Source organism: Octopus bimaculoides, chromosome 6 (assembly GCF_001194135.2).
Source record: "Octopus bimaculoides isolate UCB-OBI-ISO-001 chromosome 6, ASM119413v2, whole genome shotgun sequence".
NCBI lineage: Eukaryota > Metazoa > Mollusca > Cephalopoda > Octopoda > Octopodidae > Octopus > Octopus bimaculoides.
Genome location: NC_068986.1, coordinates 59,385,927 through 59,399,814, shown reverse-complemented (window position 1 = coordinate 59,399,814; position 13,888 = coordinate 59,385,927). Strand labels below are relative to the sequence as shown.

The window sequence follows — 13,888 nt, the reverse complement described above, 5'->3', positions numbered from 1 at the left end:
GCGGTGATGTAAACAGCGACTGAGAAACGTAATATGACTAGAGAAACGAGTCTTCTTGAATATGAGTAAGGAGAGTCGTATAGTAGGTTGAAAGTATTGAGAGGGAAGTGTGCGGAGGTATAGTTTTAGGCGGTTGTGGAGAGTGAGTTGGAAAGATTTGTAGTCAGGCATGATGGAATGAGAGAGAAAAGAAAATTAGACGTGGGAAGGAGAATTACAAAAGGTGTGGTGGAAAAAAACAAGCATGATGAGAAAATTGGATGTGGGGAAAAATATATATATATATATATATATATATATATATGTATGTTTAGAAACACTTCCTTTTAAACATCATTACTCATTCTTGTTATTACTCCTGTGCATACTACTTGTTACTGATCACCCCTTTTTAGTACCTTCAGTTCTCTACATCCCTCCACCTCAAGTTACATTGTCTTTAACACCTCTCCTATCTGCTATCATTCTGAGCACCTCATATTCACTAAATATACCCCTACCTCCTTTATTACCCCACTCATTATAGCCACCCTCGTTTACCTCTGACCTCCATTTCTGTCACATTTCATCATCATTCCCTTCCCCTCTACACTCACACTGCATGTCATCTCCCTACTTCCTGATCTATCCAGATATATGGTACTACTGCTCTCCACAGCTCTTGTGCTGCTGCTTGTTTTCTCCTTCCTGAGCCACTTTTATCTCTCTCAACTCCCCCTCCATTCTGAGATTTACTATCAACTGTACTTCCACCCTTTTTCATTACTTACTACAGCCACTACTTGCCCAATTGCTAACCATCTCCTCTTGCATTCTTATGAAATTACCCACCCTTTTCTGCTTTCCTGATCCAATGTCTATATTATCCCTTATACCCGCCTACACATGCCATGAGAGTTTGCTATGGCACCACTTTACCACTTTTCTCTCCGTTCAGCTACTCTCACCCATCCTGTCATAATGTGAGGTAGCCATGTATCTCCTCTATTGCAAGGTACCTGTGCTTGTCCCTCATAATGTAGCCTTCAGCCACTTTTCTCAAATATATTCAGACGAGGTGGCTTGTTCCTTTTCTTGTCTTCACTTAGTCTTGCAACTTATTTGAGAACCTCACTAGTGCCAGTGTAATGAAAAAAGCACTCAGCACACACTGTAAAGTGGTTGGCATTAGGAAGTGCATCCAGTTATAGAAATCCTACCAAAGCTGACATTGAAGCTTGATGCTCATCAGTTCATCCAGCTGGAATGAAAGTGTGTAGATGTATGTGTATTGCATTCAAGAAGTAAGGTCAAGGAGATCTTTTGCCAGGTCCCTCACGGGGAAAAAAACAGCTATAAAATCTCCTGGGTAGGCAATTGTAATGGGGTCAGTTGTATGGGCATACTTCTTACTGAGAAATGGGTTGATAAAACAATTGAGGTGGTCAGAATGTGTGATAGAATACTTACACTGAGATTAGTTTTGCAAAGTAGTACAGCAACTATTATTTCTGCCAGTGCTCCTCAACCAGGACTGCCAGCCAAACAGAAAGACCAATTTTATGATATCTTTTTGCAGATTACTTTGTCAAAAATAATAGTGGCCTTCTCTTCATGGTTGGTGATTTCAGTGGGCATGTTGGGCAGCATCCAGATGGCATGCATAGAGGCTTTGGAGTTGGTTTCTGCAATGAGGAAGGAACTAGGCTAATAGAGTTTGTGATGCAAATGACCTTATGATCTGTGATACTTTCAGGAAAGATGCCAGTCTTGTGGGAACACAATCCTGATTCTCACCTGAAAAGCAGGGAAGATGGTTGCTTATAAATAAAAAGACCTTTCCAAGTGAAGACTGCACTCCTCAACATGGGTTAGTCATTAGTGACTTCAGACTCTGGACAAGAAAAAGACCAGTCTAGAAAAGAAAGATTTAGAATCTTTAGGCAGAGATTTAAAGACATTCTAATTGAAGGATTTGACAAGAAGGAGGAAGAGATAGTGACATACAACCTAGAGAACAGCTGGAAGTTCCTATGCAACAACTTGATGAGGGCCACTGACTAAATTTGTGGCAGGTGCAAAGTCCCAACCCGACCTAAGGTGACGTGGTGGTGCAACAGTAAACAGGGCCATTACAGTGAAGAAACAGGCCTGGAAGAGTGGTGGTAGCAGAGAACTAAATCAGGTAGCTAGAAAAGAAGCTAAGAGATATGTATATTTAGCTAGGGGAGAAGCAGAAAAGAAGTTTGCCAATGTTCTGTGGCCTGAGGACAAGAAACTTGAGGTGTTTCTGATTGTAAGACAGTGTGTTAGAAAAAATCATGTGAGAGAAGTTTATTCGCACGGATGATGGTTCACTTGCAGTTAGTGATTCCGCAAAGAAAGAGGCTTGGAAGTGCTGCTATGAAAGGCTGCTAAATGTAAAGAATGCATGGGAGAAGGAGAGTCTGCCTAATTGATCTAATAGAGGGACAGCTATCTGAATCAACTGTAGCTTGGTAGATAAAGCAATTAAGGATATGGTGACAGGGAAAGTCCCTAGCCCATCAGGAATCACTGTTAAGGTTGCTTAAAATATCCAGCAGAGTAAGGTATGACCTAGTTGTCTACAAGGGAGTTATATCCAACAACTGGTGTAGTAGCATTATAGTCAACTACTTCAAAGGTAAAGGTGACAGAAATAATTACAGAAGAATCAAATTGTTGGACCAGGTGATGAAAGTTATAGAGAGGGTCATAGGTCAATGAATTAGGAAGAGAGTTAGCCTAGGGGAGATGCAGTTTGGTTTTGTGCCAGGGAGAGGCATTACTGATGCTATCTTCCTGGTAAGGCAACTGCAGGAGAAACATTTAACCAGAAATAAACCTCTGTACTTGGCTTTTGTTGACTTGGAGAAAGCCCTTGACAGGGTCCCTTGCTCCTCTGTCTTGTCAATGCAAAAGCTAGGGTTGGTGAGAGCTGTACAAGCCTATTATAGAGATGCTGGCAGTAAGGTGAAAGTCAGCAATGAGTATAGCAATGAATTTAGTTTACAGGTAGAAGTTCACTAAGGATAGTTCTCAACCCTCTCTTGTTTATCATAGTCCTCCAGGCCATAACAGAGGAATTTAAGACAGCCTGCCTTGGGAATCTCCTCTATGCTGATGACCTTGTTCTTATAGTTAAATCTCTACTAGAATTAGAGAAGAGAATTCAGATATGGAAGCAAGGTCTGGAATTCAAGAGTCTTACAGTTAATTTAGCAAAAACCAAAGTCCTGGTAAGTAGAAAAAGACTCAAATTACTAATCCCTTCAGGGAGATGGCCCTGCTCGATATGTAGAAGGTGTCAATAGAAATTCCATAAGGTATACCCAGTGTAAGCAATGAACACATAAGATATGCAGTGGTGTCATAGGAAGATTAACAGAGAAAGTAGTCTTTGTGTGTGGCAGATGTGTAGGTACACAGAAAATAAACTTCCTCAAATGTCCAGGTGAATCCTTAGAAGTAGTAGATAGCTTCCATTACCTAGGCAACTAAGTTAGCAGTGGAAGAGGATGCTCTGAAAGCATAGTTGGTAAAATGAGAACTGGCTGGGCAAACTTCAGAGAGCTTCTACCTTCATTGGTAACTAAGGGCCTCTCCCTCAGAGTGAAAGGTAGATTGTATGATGCCTGCATATGAACAACTATACTACATGTTAATGAAACTTGGGCTGTGACTACAGAGGACATGTGAAGGCTTGAAAGGAATGAAACCAGGAGGTGCTGTTAGATGTGCACTGTCAGTGTGCATGTACGATGAAGTATAAATGATTTAAGAGAAAATTGGATGTAAGAGGCATCAGATGTAGTGTGCAAGAGAGAACATTGTGCTGGTATGGTCATGTAATGTGTGTGGATGAGGACAACTGCATAAGGAAGTGCCAATCTCTAATTGTAGAGGGAACCTGTGGAAGGGGTAGACCCTGGAAGACATAGGATGAAGTGGTGAGAAATGATCTTTTGATGTTGAACCTCACAGAGGAGATGACAAGTGACCATAGTGCCACACAAGCAGACTGAACCCAAAACCACATGATTGCAAAGCTACTGTCTTAACTAGTCATATAAACATCTATAAAAATTATTTCATCCAAAACTCATTTGTATTTCTTTGTCTACACTTTATTAACTGGAACAAAAGGTAGTGTATCTCAATAGAAATGTGGTAACAAAAGGATTATATTAAATAATCTGTTGATTTCACAGTTAATTTCGAAATAACAGAAAGGTTAAAGTAATTACAATTTTGTTTAAAACAAATATCTGAAGAAATTTTTAACAAAATATGTAAAAACAGTTTGAGTTATTCTTCCAAAATTGTATCTTTTGTTACATTTTGATCAAAGTTTTTTGAATAATTACATTTTATAAGATAATTGGGCGAGCAGTATAAACATTTCTTTTAAAATGCAGCTTTGTCAGATAGCAGTTAATTTCAATGTGACTGCCCAACATAAAACAGATCCCCAATACTTGGTATAATTCTTATTAAAATTTCATGAACAAATCTTACATTTGGTTTTCATATGGTCTGGCAAATTAATGGCAAAGACTTTACTTCACTGAAGACCCAAACATGTCACTTTACTTGTAGAACCAGACTTACTCTCAACTGTGCTGTTCACATTGTATTTTTAATTACAATTTTAGGGTTCTCTCTTCTGCCTTTTTTTTTTATCAGTGTCAATTATTAGCCTAATGATTTTTTTTTTACTCCTACTCATAATTCTAATTTTTGCTAATCTAAATACCTTAGCTCACAATATCACGTATGTTAAATTAGATTGGTTGATGGTAGCTGAGATAAATTGGTTTGTTGTTATTAAATCGTACCTTATATATAAAATTTAAGCTCTTAATCAGAAACCTGAGAAGATGAGCTGCACAATAAAGAATTTAAAAGATGAGAATTTAGAGTATTGTATATTTGTGTATGAAATATACCCTACAATAGTATCAATGTCTTGAATCTCATTATTCTCTCCACGGATAGTAAAAATTTTGTATGCCTGTGGAGAATTATAAGATTTGAAATGTAGACACCATTAGACAGGAGTCATAAATCACATCTTATAAAAGTTAGACTTTACAAATGAGATGGCTTCAAATGCATATGCAAATATTCAGACCTTTAAATCCATTAAAGTCTTGCTGTTCAAAAAAAAAAAAAAAGAAAAGAAATCTCTCCACCAAAACTGATTCCATTTTGACTTGAAAGATCTGAGAAGAAGAAGAGAAGTGAGGTGAACATGGTAAGATGTATACTGTTATCCTAAATGTAAAGACTGTCTTCCCTGCCTTGCTTGAGCAGAATTAGTCATTAAGAAAATGAGTTTCTTCTCATTGTGGATGTAATTTTAATTATCTAAATTTTCAAAGTGCAATAGTAAAAACATTGGTCAATGTGTGCAGGAGAGGTGGCTGTTGCAGAAATAGCTACATGATATGAATTAACAAGTGCTGGTTGGAAAAGTGTCATGAACTGTCAGTATCCATGATATAAAAAGACCAAGGAAAATATGGTAAGGTCAGATCTCAGGATACTGATGTAATAAAATACTTAGCCTATGGTAACATCACTAGTACTGGTACCATGAAAACAAAAAGCACTCAGCACACTCTGTAAAGTGGTTGGTATTAGAAAGGGCATCCAACCATAGAAACCATACCAAAGCAGACATTAGAGCATGATACAGTCACTGGATCTTGTTAAACAATCCAGCTCAGTGCTAGCATGGAAGACATGTTAAAAGATAATGATGATGATGATGAACAGTGATGCACATGTTCAGCAAATCCACCTAATTCAAATGGATATTAAAATCACAATATAAGTGTTAAACAGCTATATGTGGTAACTTTCTATTCTTTTACTTGTTTCAGTCGTTTGACTGCGGCCATGCTGGAGCATCACCTTTAGTCAAACAAATCAACCTCAGGGCTTATTCTTTGTAAGCCTAGTACTTATTCTATTGGAATCTTTTGCAGAACCGCTAAGTTATGGAGACATAAAACACCAACACCAGTTGTCAAGTGATGGTGGAGGGATAACATATATACGTACAGGTCGTTGTTGACTTACAACCACAATTGGTTCCGACTGGCTTGTTGTGAGTTGGCCTATAAGCCTACATAGCTTTATTTTATATTTTTACATTCTTACAGTAAATTCTCAGGTAAAAGTTACACACAGCGTTCTGTATTATACTATACCAGTGATATTTGTTCATAGAACAGTACCAAAGAATGCACAATGTAGTGTAAGAAACCGTTACAAAACTTACATAAAAATTTATTGTAGACTGGCGTTTGGCTGTGGATCTTTGATGTCGTTTGTTAGCTGACATCATCCATAGACAGGTAAATTTCTAAGAAATTAAACCCATCAGATTTCAACTGGACTATATATTATTGCTGCCGGGAGCTGGCACGCCAATCATCATAAAGTCATTCGGTCATAAATCAATGATGACCTGTATATATATATATATATATATATCTGTGTGTGTGTGGAGGCGCAATGGCCCAGTGGTTAGGGCAGCAGACTCGCAGTCGGAGGATCGTGGTTTCGATTCCCAGACTGGGCATTGTGTGTGTTTATTGAGCGAAAACACCTAAAGCTCCACGAGGCTCCGGCAGGGGGTAGTGGTGACCCGTTGTACTCTTTCACCCAACTTTCTCTCACTCTTTCTTCCTGTTTCTTGAGTAAAGCTGCGATGGGCTGGCGTCCCATCCAGCTGGGGGGGAACACATACGCCATAGAAACCGGGCCCATGAGCCTGGCTAGGCTTTAAAAGGGTGCATGAATAAAATATATATATATAATGTGTGTGTGGTTGGGAAGCAAGCTTCTTACCACACAGCCATGCCTATGCCTAGTATATTTTTTCAAAGTCTTCTTTGTTAAATGCCAAGAATCACAGAAATGATTAATACATTTTATGTTGGACTAATTTTAGGTTGATTTCTAATAATCCTTATTTAAAGTAAAGGGCACTCTATTAATTTATTTCTTTTGTGTTTTTCAGAATGGGGTCGTGCATTTCCACAGAACCATCACTTGATAAATTTACTTTCACTTACAAAAGCAACTGAAGGCTGTATCTTTTGTGAGCCTTGTCTGAAGCAGAAAAGACGACGACTGGCTAATTTCTGGTGTAAGCCTTGTTGTGAAGGGCTGTGTTCAAACTGTTCCAACAAGCATGCTTCAAAGAAAGATCCTGTGTCTATGGAACATCAAGTTTTAACTTTGAGTTCTGCACTTTCTCAAATCCCATCTGGACCAAGTTGTCCTCTCCATAGTTCCAAAGAAATGGAACTCTTTTGTACAAAGTGTGAGCAAATGATATGTTGCTTATGCTTTTTCGATATGCACCGTAAATGTGACAGCTATGTTCATTCCTTACTAACCGTATATCCAGACAAACGAGGGGCTGCAGAAACAAGCCGTTTAAACCTTGCTGCTAAAAAGAAACAAGCTGAAGAATTAGTTAAAGAAGTGCTAAAAGAGAAAGAAAAAGTAACTGTTAGCATGCAGGAAATAAAAAGAGAAATTTACAGCATTCGTCTGAAGATTGAGAAAGTTCTAAAAGAGAAGGAAAATGAGATCTTTTATGATCTTATTCAGTTGCATGATGATCAGCAGAATTATTTGGATGGTCTCCTTGGTCAAGCACGTGATATGGTTGATTCAGTTTCTCGACATCTTGCCACCCTTGACTGTGCCTTGGAGTCATCTTGCTCTCAATTTATGAACATTTACCAGAACATGAGTCCTGATTATACACTTCAACTTCCACAACCAAAACGATTACACCATGGCCTCAGATTTTCTCCAAACCAGAAATACTTTAATCTGTTTCGAGAGTTTGAAATACACAAGTTTGGAGAAGTCTCTTTAACATATGAAAACAAGTTGGAAAGTGCTACTGATTATACAAACGTTTCTCCCAATATTTTCCTTGAGGCAGATGGTGTAGAAAGCAGTTATGAAGTTATACAACAAATAAAAGACAATCATACAAAAAGATATGAACATTTAGAAAATTTTCTTAGACCACTTGAACCTGTTAAACTGAATCAATTTCCAGCAACTCTAGCAGATGAAACTGATTACAGATGTTTTGGACAAATAGTCAGTCTGCCAAATGGTCGGCTAATAGTCACAGACAGTGTAAATCATACAATAAAGCAATTTAATCGAGAAGGCCATCTTGTTGGCTGTTTAAAAACTGTAAGTCAACCATTTGGTATTTGTGTTTGGTCCAATAGTGAAGTGGCTATTACTTTTCCATACTCATCTGAAATTCGCCTTGTTCAACATGTCAACATGGTACTTCCATGGTCTTGGCGTCCCTTAAAGACAGTCTATAAGTACCGAGGAGTGGCAGCCACTAAAGACAAGAGACTTGTATGCAGTTCATTTGATTCCCTTTCAGCAGATATACTTACTGTTCATTCTGATCATACTGATGTTGTACAACATATTGAAATGGCTTTTCTCTATCCTGAAGTAATTTCATCTGTTGGATGTCTAACCATTACTATGGAAGATGATATTTTAATTGTTGATCAAGATAGCAACTGTTTGGTGTGTATAGATTTAAAAGGGAGGTTAAAATTTGTTTTCCGTGGCAGCAGCAGCCATTGTAATATCTGTATGTGTGGTGTTTTTGGTATTTCAGCTAACAATAAGTACATATATTTGGCAGACACTTGGAAATCTAGAGTAATTCGGCTCTTCAAAGATGGCCAGTTTGATAAAGTGCTTTTTAGTCTCGAGAAATTTATTTTACGCCCACAATCAGTAGATGTGACTTCAGATGGGAAGCTCTTGGTACTTGAGCGTAGTCCTATGTTTTTTGTTCACGTATTTGATTCTGTGTTATAATAGAGAGAGCAAACTTAGTGATAAGTGTTTTTTTGTATATATAACTGTTATGGAACTGAGAATTTTGTTGCAGTCTTTTTTTTTTTTTTTTTTATGAATTCTAGAATTTTAGTTCCAATGTTTATTTTTAATTCATTATTTCAAGTGATTACCAATATCTTGGAATATTTTGCCAAATAATATAGAGAAAATATATTATAATGAAAAAGTACTTCCAGATACTGACAGAAAACATTTTTTAAAAACATTTTCATCTTTGTGTGTGTGTGTGTCTAAACAAATTCGATCTCATCTTCAAAATATGCACATAGTTTAGCAAACTATGATACTTGATCACAAAACAAACTGTTCAAAATGTTGTTTGTGGATGAGATAAAGAAGATGAGGTTAAGACTGAAAATTTGTTGTCACTACAACCACCTATTCTACTACTAATAATAATAATAATAAATTCATCAAAAAAAATGTAGGCATTTAGTTTCAGTTATGTTCTCATCCTCAATTCTATAAAACACAAAACACCCACCAGCAATTTACAGTACTAACTGCTGTAGCAAAATCTGCTAAAAGAAAAAAAATCCTAAAATAAAACACCTCTGTGATATATCAGTACTACCCAGGATGGTTTATCAGTTCAGTTGTAAAATTTGCAAAATATAAATTATTTTCTGCTAATGAAACCTATTTACAAACGAAAATGTTATGTGATATAATTCAAATGCAGCTGTTATTTCTTGTGGCCAGCCTGGAATACTGACCAGTCCAGGAAAAAGCTTGGACATTTCTTCCAACGTTTTAATCCTGCTTACTCGATCTTAAAGTCAATATTATTATTTTATTTCTATTTAAAGATATTAAAAGGAAAAAAACAAACAAACAAATATATTAACAATCCCATTAGAATCAAAAGTTGAATGCTAATCTAATATTCATTCCATTTTTTTTTTGCATACTTAAGAGTTCAAAGAAATAGATACTAATTCTTGGTTTACTGTTAAATATAATGGACAATATCTAGAAAGTGAAAATGCAGGACTATTGACTATATATATTTGGTTAGAAGTGTTGTGTCCATGCATAAGACATACAGCTCTGCTGGTCTCACAGCAGGTCCCAATGCTCCTCCACTGTTGCTAGCTATGAAGAGGATTGCTCCCAAAATAGGCATATATTTTATTCACACCTGTAAATATCAATGATTGCATGATCAAACACTATTCATTGCATTGCCAACAGATGGAATTCCCATATTTTTCGTCCTTTTCTTTCTTTTTTCCTCTTTAATAAGCTTTAAACAAGATGTATATCAACACCTCTTATTCTTTACACAGTTAAGGACTGGACAAAACAAAAATCTGTTTTCTATCTATATGATGCTTTCTTGCCATAAACATTTCTATCTATATAGGACATGGATTACAACACTCTTAAAACTAATACTTCCAGATCAGACAAATTTAAATAAGTTATACTTGAACAGTCAGGAATAATTTCAATTCAATATTACCAAAGCGAGGGTGGCAGCAAGTTGGCAGAAATACTTGAGGCATCAGATTAAAATGCCTACCAGTTTTTAGTCTTGTCACCTTACAATATGATTTCAAATTCTACAGGTGTCACCTTTGGTTGATCTATCTGACTTTGCTCCTTAACTGTGAAAAATTATCCTGTGCCTAGTCAAAAAGTAATTAGTAATATACATAGTATCTATGCATTCTGAAGTGTTGTGTGTATGCATGAATGGGGAAGGAGTCTTATGTCTACAAGAAAAACTTCATCCTTTTGGAACTAGGTTAATTTATTATGGGGACTGTATATAATTATGAGACACACTTTACAAAAGAGTATAAAAAGCAATTCTTCAAAATGAAATGGCTGTGAGATGAAATAAAACATAAATGGAATGCAAAATAAACAAAAAACTATACTTCTCAAAGAAAGCAGTGTATCATCATAAGGCTAGGGGCTTTTACAACTATATGATCTTAACAATATTAGTGAGATATGGTAAGTTTTGGAAAGACATTTAAAAATTCATTTTAATAGAAGACATATTGCTCATAATTGTATTATTATATGCTGGATTTTTGAGACATTATTCATTCTCAAATAGGAATGATCATTATTAACTTGGTATCGAAAACTTTTTCTGTTTGTAATGAATATACCACATCTTCCAAGCTTGAACACAAAGAAGGCAATAAGTAAGGCAAGTATTTAAAACACAGCAACAATTCTAATCTGCCAGAAACAAAACTCCATCATGTCCTCATCAGCATATAGACTTCACTCATCTTAAATCAAGAGGCAGAGGTAACATAATAGGGTTTCAAATGAGATTACCACCTTCTAACAGGTGTCGAAATAAATCAGGTTTTTCATAAGCTTTTTTTTTTAGCAGAAGAGATAATGAATTAACTTTCCAGTTAGCTAATTGTAACTGTTATTATATTTCTTTGTTAGTGAATGACTGGAAGACTCCCTTGAAAAAGTAACAGGGTGGCAAAAATTGTATTTAAAATGTTAAAAATATATATCATGCATTAGTGTGATAAATTATCTATTGTTTGACTGTACTAAAAATCAGAAGTATTCCTGAACAGGTAATCAGATGTTTTGGAGGTTGAAAGTTTATATATAAATATATATATAGTGTGTGTGTAACTTCAGAGGCCTCTCAGAGAGAGATGCAGAAAAGTAATTATCTTTCTCAGACTAGAGACCTGGTCTGAATGCTTGCAATAGAGTGAACTCCTCTAAAAATACCCAAGAGTAAACGGATGGTGTTAGACCAGATGACATGTAGAGTATACTATCAAACAAAATGGAGTAAGTGAAATAAGTGCAATTGGAATCAGATCGAATTGCAGACTCCATTCAGAGGGATCATACCACCTGATGTTATATTTAGTATGTCAGACTTTACAGTATTATTTAGATTCATCTGTTTACATTCTGAGTTCAAATTCTACTCTGTATGTATTCCTGCCTGTCAAAGTGGAAAAGAACAAACACTAGGCTACAGTCCTCCCCTACAAGTTTGAGGCCTTGTGTCAATGTATGAAATCTTTGTAGCCTGTGGTTGTTGACAGCTATTTTTTCCTTTTGTTTATTTTTAAAAGGACGTTTAGCATGAGATCAGTCACAAAGATTTGACTGCTGAATACCTGATAATAATGATTACATGATTTGAATAATTGATATTAAGGTTGCTGGTGTTGTGGAGATGGTGTTATGTTCAACAAAGAATGCCAGTGGGTTTGCCTTGCTTGTATTTTTCCAAACAACTGTGGTACAAAAAATCTTCACTTTACCTTAAACAGCAATTCTTATGGGAATACTATTTTAATTGTCATGGTTCTATAAAATTAGATATTGCTAAGACCATATAGAAAGGTCCATGTTATAGTCAGATATTTTACTTTATTTGACTATACAGTTCATTAGATCTTTTAATGTACAAGAAGAAACAAAGTCACTGCAATATATTCTAGAGGAAACAGTTTCAAATGCTTTTGCATAATAAAATTATTTTAAACTTGAAATACTCTTTCTAATTCAACACTATTTTTGTTTCGTTTATATATATATTTAATTTTTCTTTGCATCTTGTACTTTTGTTTTCCATTCCCTATGCAGTAGCAAGGAGAATAGTGTGCTGGATGAAATGTGCTTGAACATGTTTTATGTTACAGAAGCATTTCATTACTCAAAATTTTGCCATAACATGGAAATTTGTACTGTGAAACTTATTTCCATTGACTCTCATGAGACATGAATGTCTTGGAGAAAATACTGTTTACATTATGGAATTCATCATTACACCAAGATTTTTTGTAATGTAGTAGATTTGCTGCCAAGTCCTAAGTTCAAATCTGGCCGAAATTGACTTTGGCTTTTAGTTCTCTTTAAGTCAGTTAAATATCTGACCTATTCTTAAGTTGATTTAATCAGTTTTATAGTGATTCCATTTACCTAATGTATATAGGTGCTATGCATAGCTATAATTGCTCCTGTGGGTACAGCTTAGAAATGTATGGGATGCGCTGTCTTAGATTAGATTTTCTAGATGCAGACATGACTGTGCGGTTAAAAACTTCACTTCTTAATCATGTGGCTTCAGGTTCAGTTCCACTGGTTAGCACCTCGAGTGTCTTCTACTATAACCTCAGGCTGCCCAATCCCTTGGGAACAAATATAATTAATGTTTGTCACTGGTTAAGCAAAGTGGTTGACATTGTGACCAGTCACTATGTGCTTTTGACAACCTTGAATAGAAAAGGTAAGGATTGGCAACAAGGAGAGCACCATTCTATAAAATTCTCCTTCAATGGAAATAAGTTTCACAGTACAAATTTCCATGTTATGGCAAAATTTTGAGTAATGAAATGCTTCTGTAACATAAAACACGTTCAAGCACATTTCATCCAGCACACTATTCTTCCTGTCACTGCATAACCCATGCTGGCATGAGAAAATGGATATTAAGCAAATGAACAAAGTTTACAGAATGTGCATTTTAAATTGGCACCTGTTTAAACAAAAAGTAAAATACTATTTTGAAACAATGTAAGCTAATGTTGCTTTCCTTTCAGAATGTACCTGGCAAATCCAGATTAAAAGAATATAAGTGGCCTGAGGAATGGAAAAGGAAGGTAATGGTTCATACAGTCTGCACAGGCAGGAATAACAAGGCCATTGGTACTGACACAATCACTGCTAGGAAAACAAATAATTGCAGTAAACAAGGGATGAGAGATGTTGATTTCATCCAGAAAGTTGAGTAGTTCATTGAGGAAAACATCTCCATTGGGATATGCAAGATTGCCAGGCAACTGGGCTGTGATGAGAAGATTGTTAGGATTTGTGTAAATAAAGACCTACAAGTCTTATAAGATGCAAACAGGATAGCTGCCTGCTCAGAAGTTAAAGGAGCACCATGTGAAAAAGGCAAAGAAGCTACTGAACAAGTTGAAGATCCCACTGGAACCAA

At 36.0% G+C, this 13,888-nt stretch overlaps 1 protein-coding gene across 1 annotated transcript in view; it reads left to right on the top strand.

Moving 5' to 3' along the window:
* Nucleotides 1–12,440, top strand: part of LOC106870863 (uncharacterized) — a 59,143-nt gene extending 46,703 nt beyond the window's left edge. Inside the window, exon 2 of the mRNA XM_014917097.2 lies at nt 7,034–12,440. Within this exon, the coding sequence (XP_014772583.1) occupies nt 7,034–8,895 (1,862 nt within the window). The 3' untranslated portion in view covers nt 8,896–12,440. The remainder of the gene's footprint in view (nt 1–7,033) is intronic.
* Nucleotides 12,441–13,888: the final 1,448 nt, after the last annotated feature.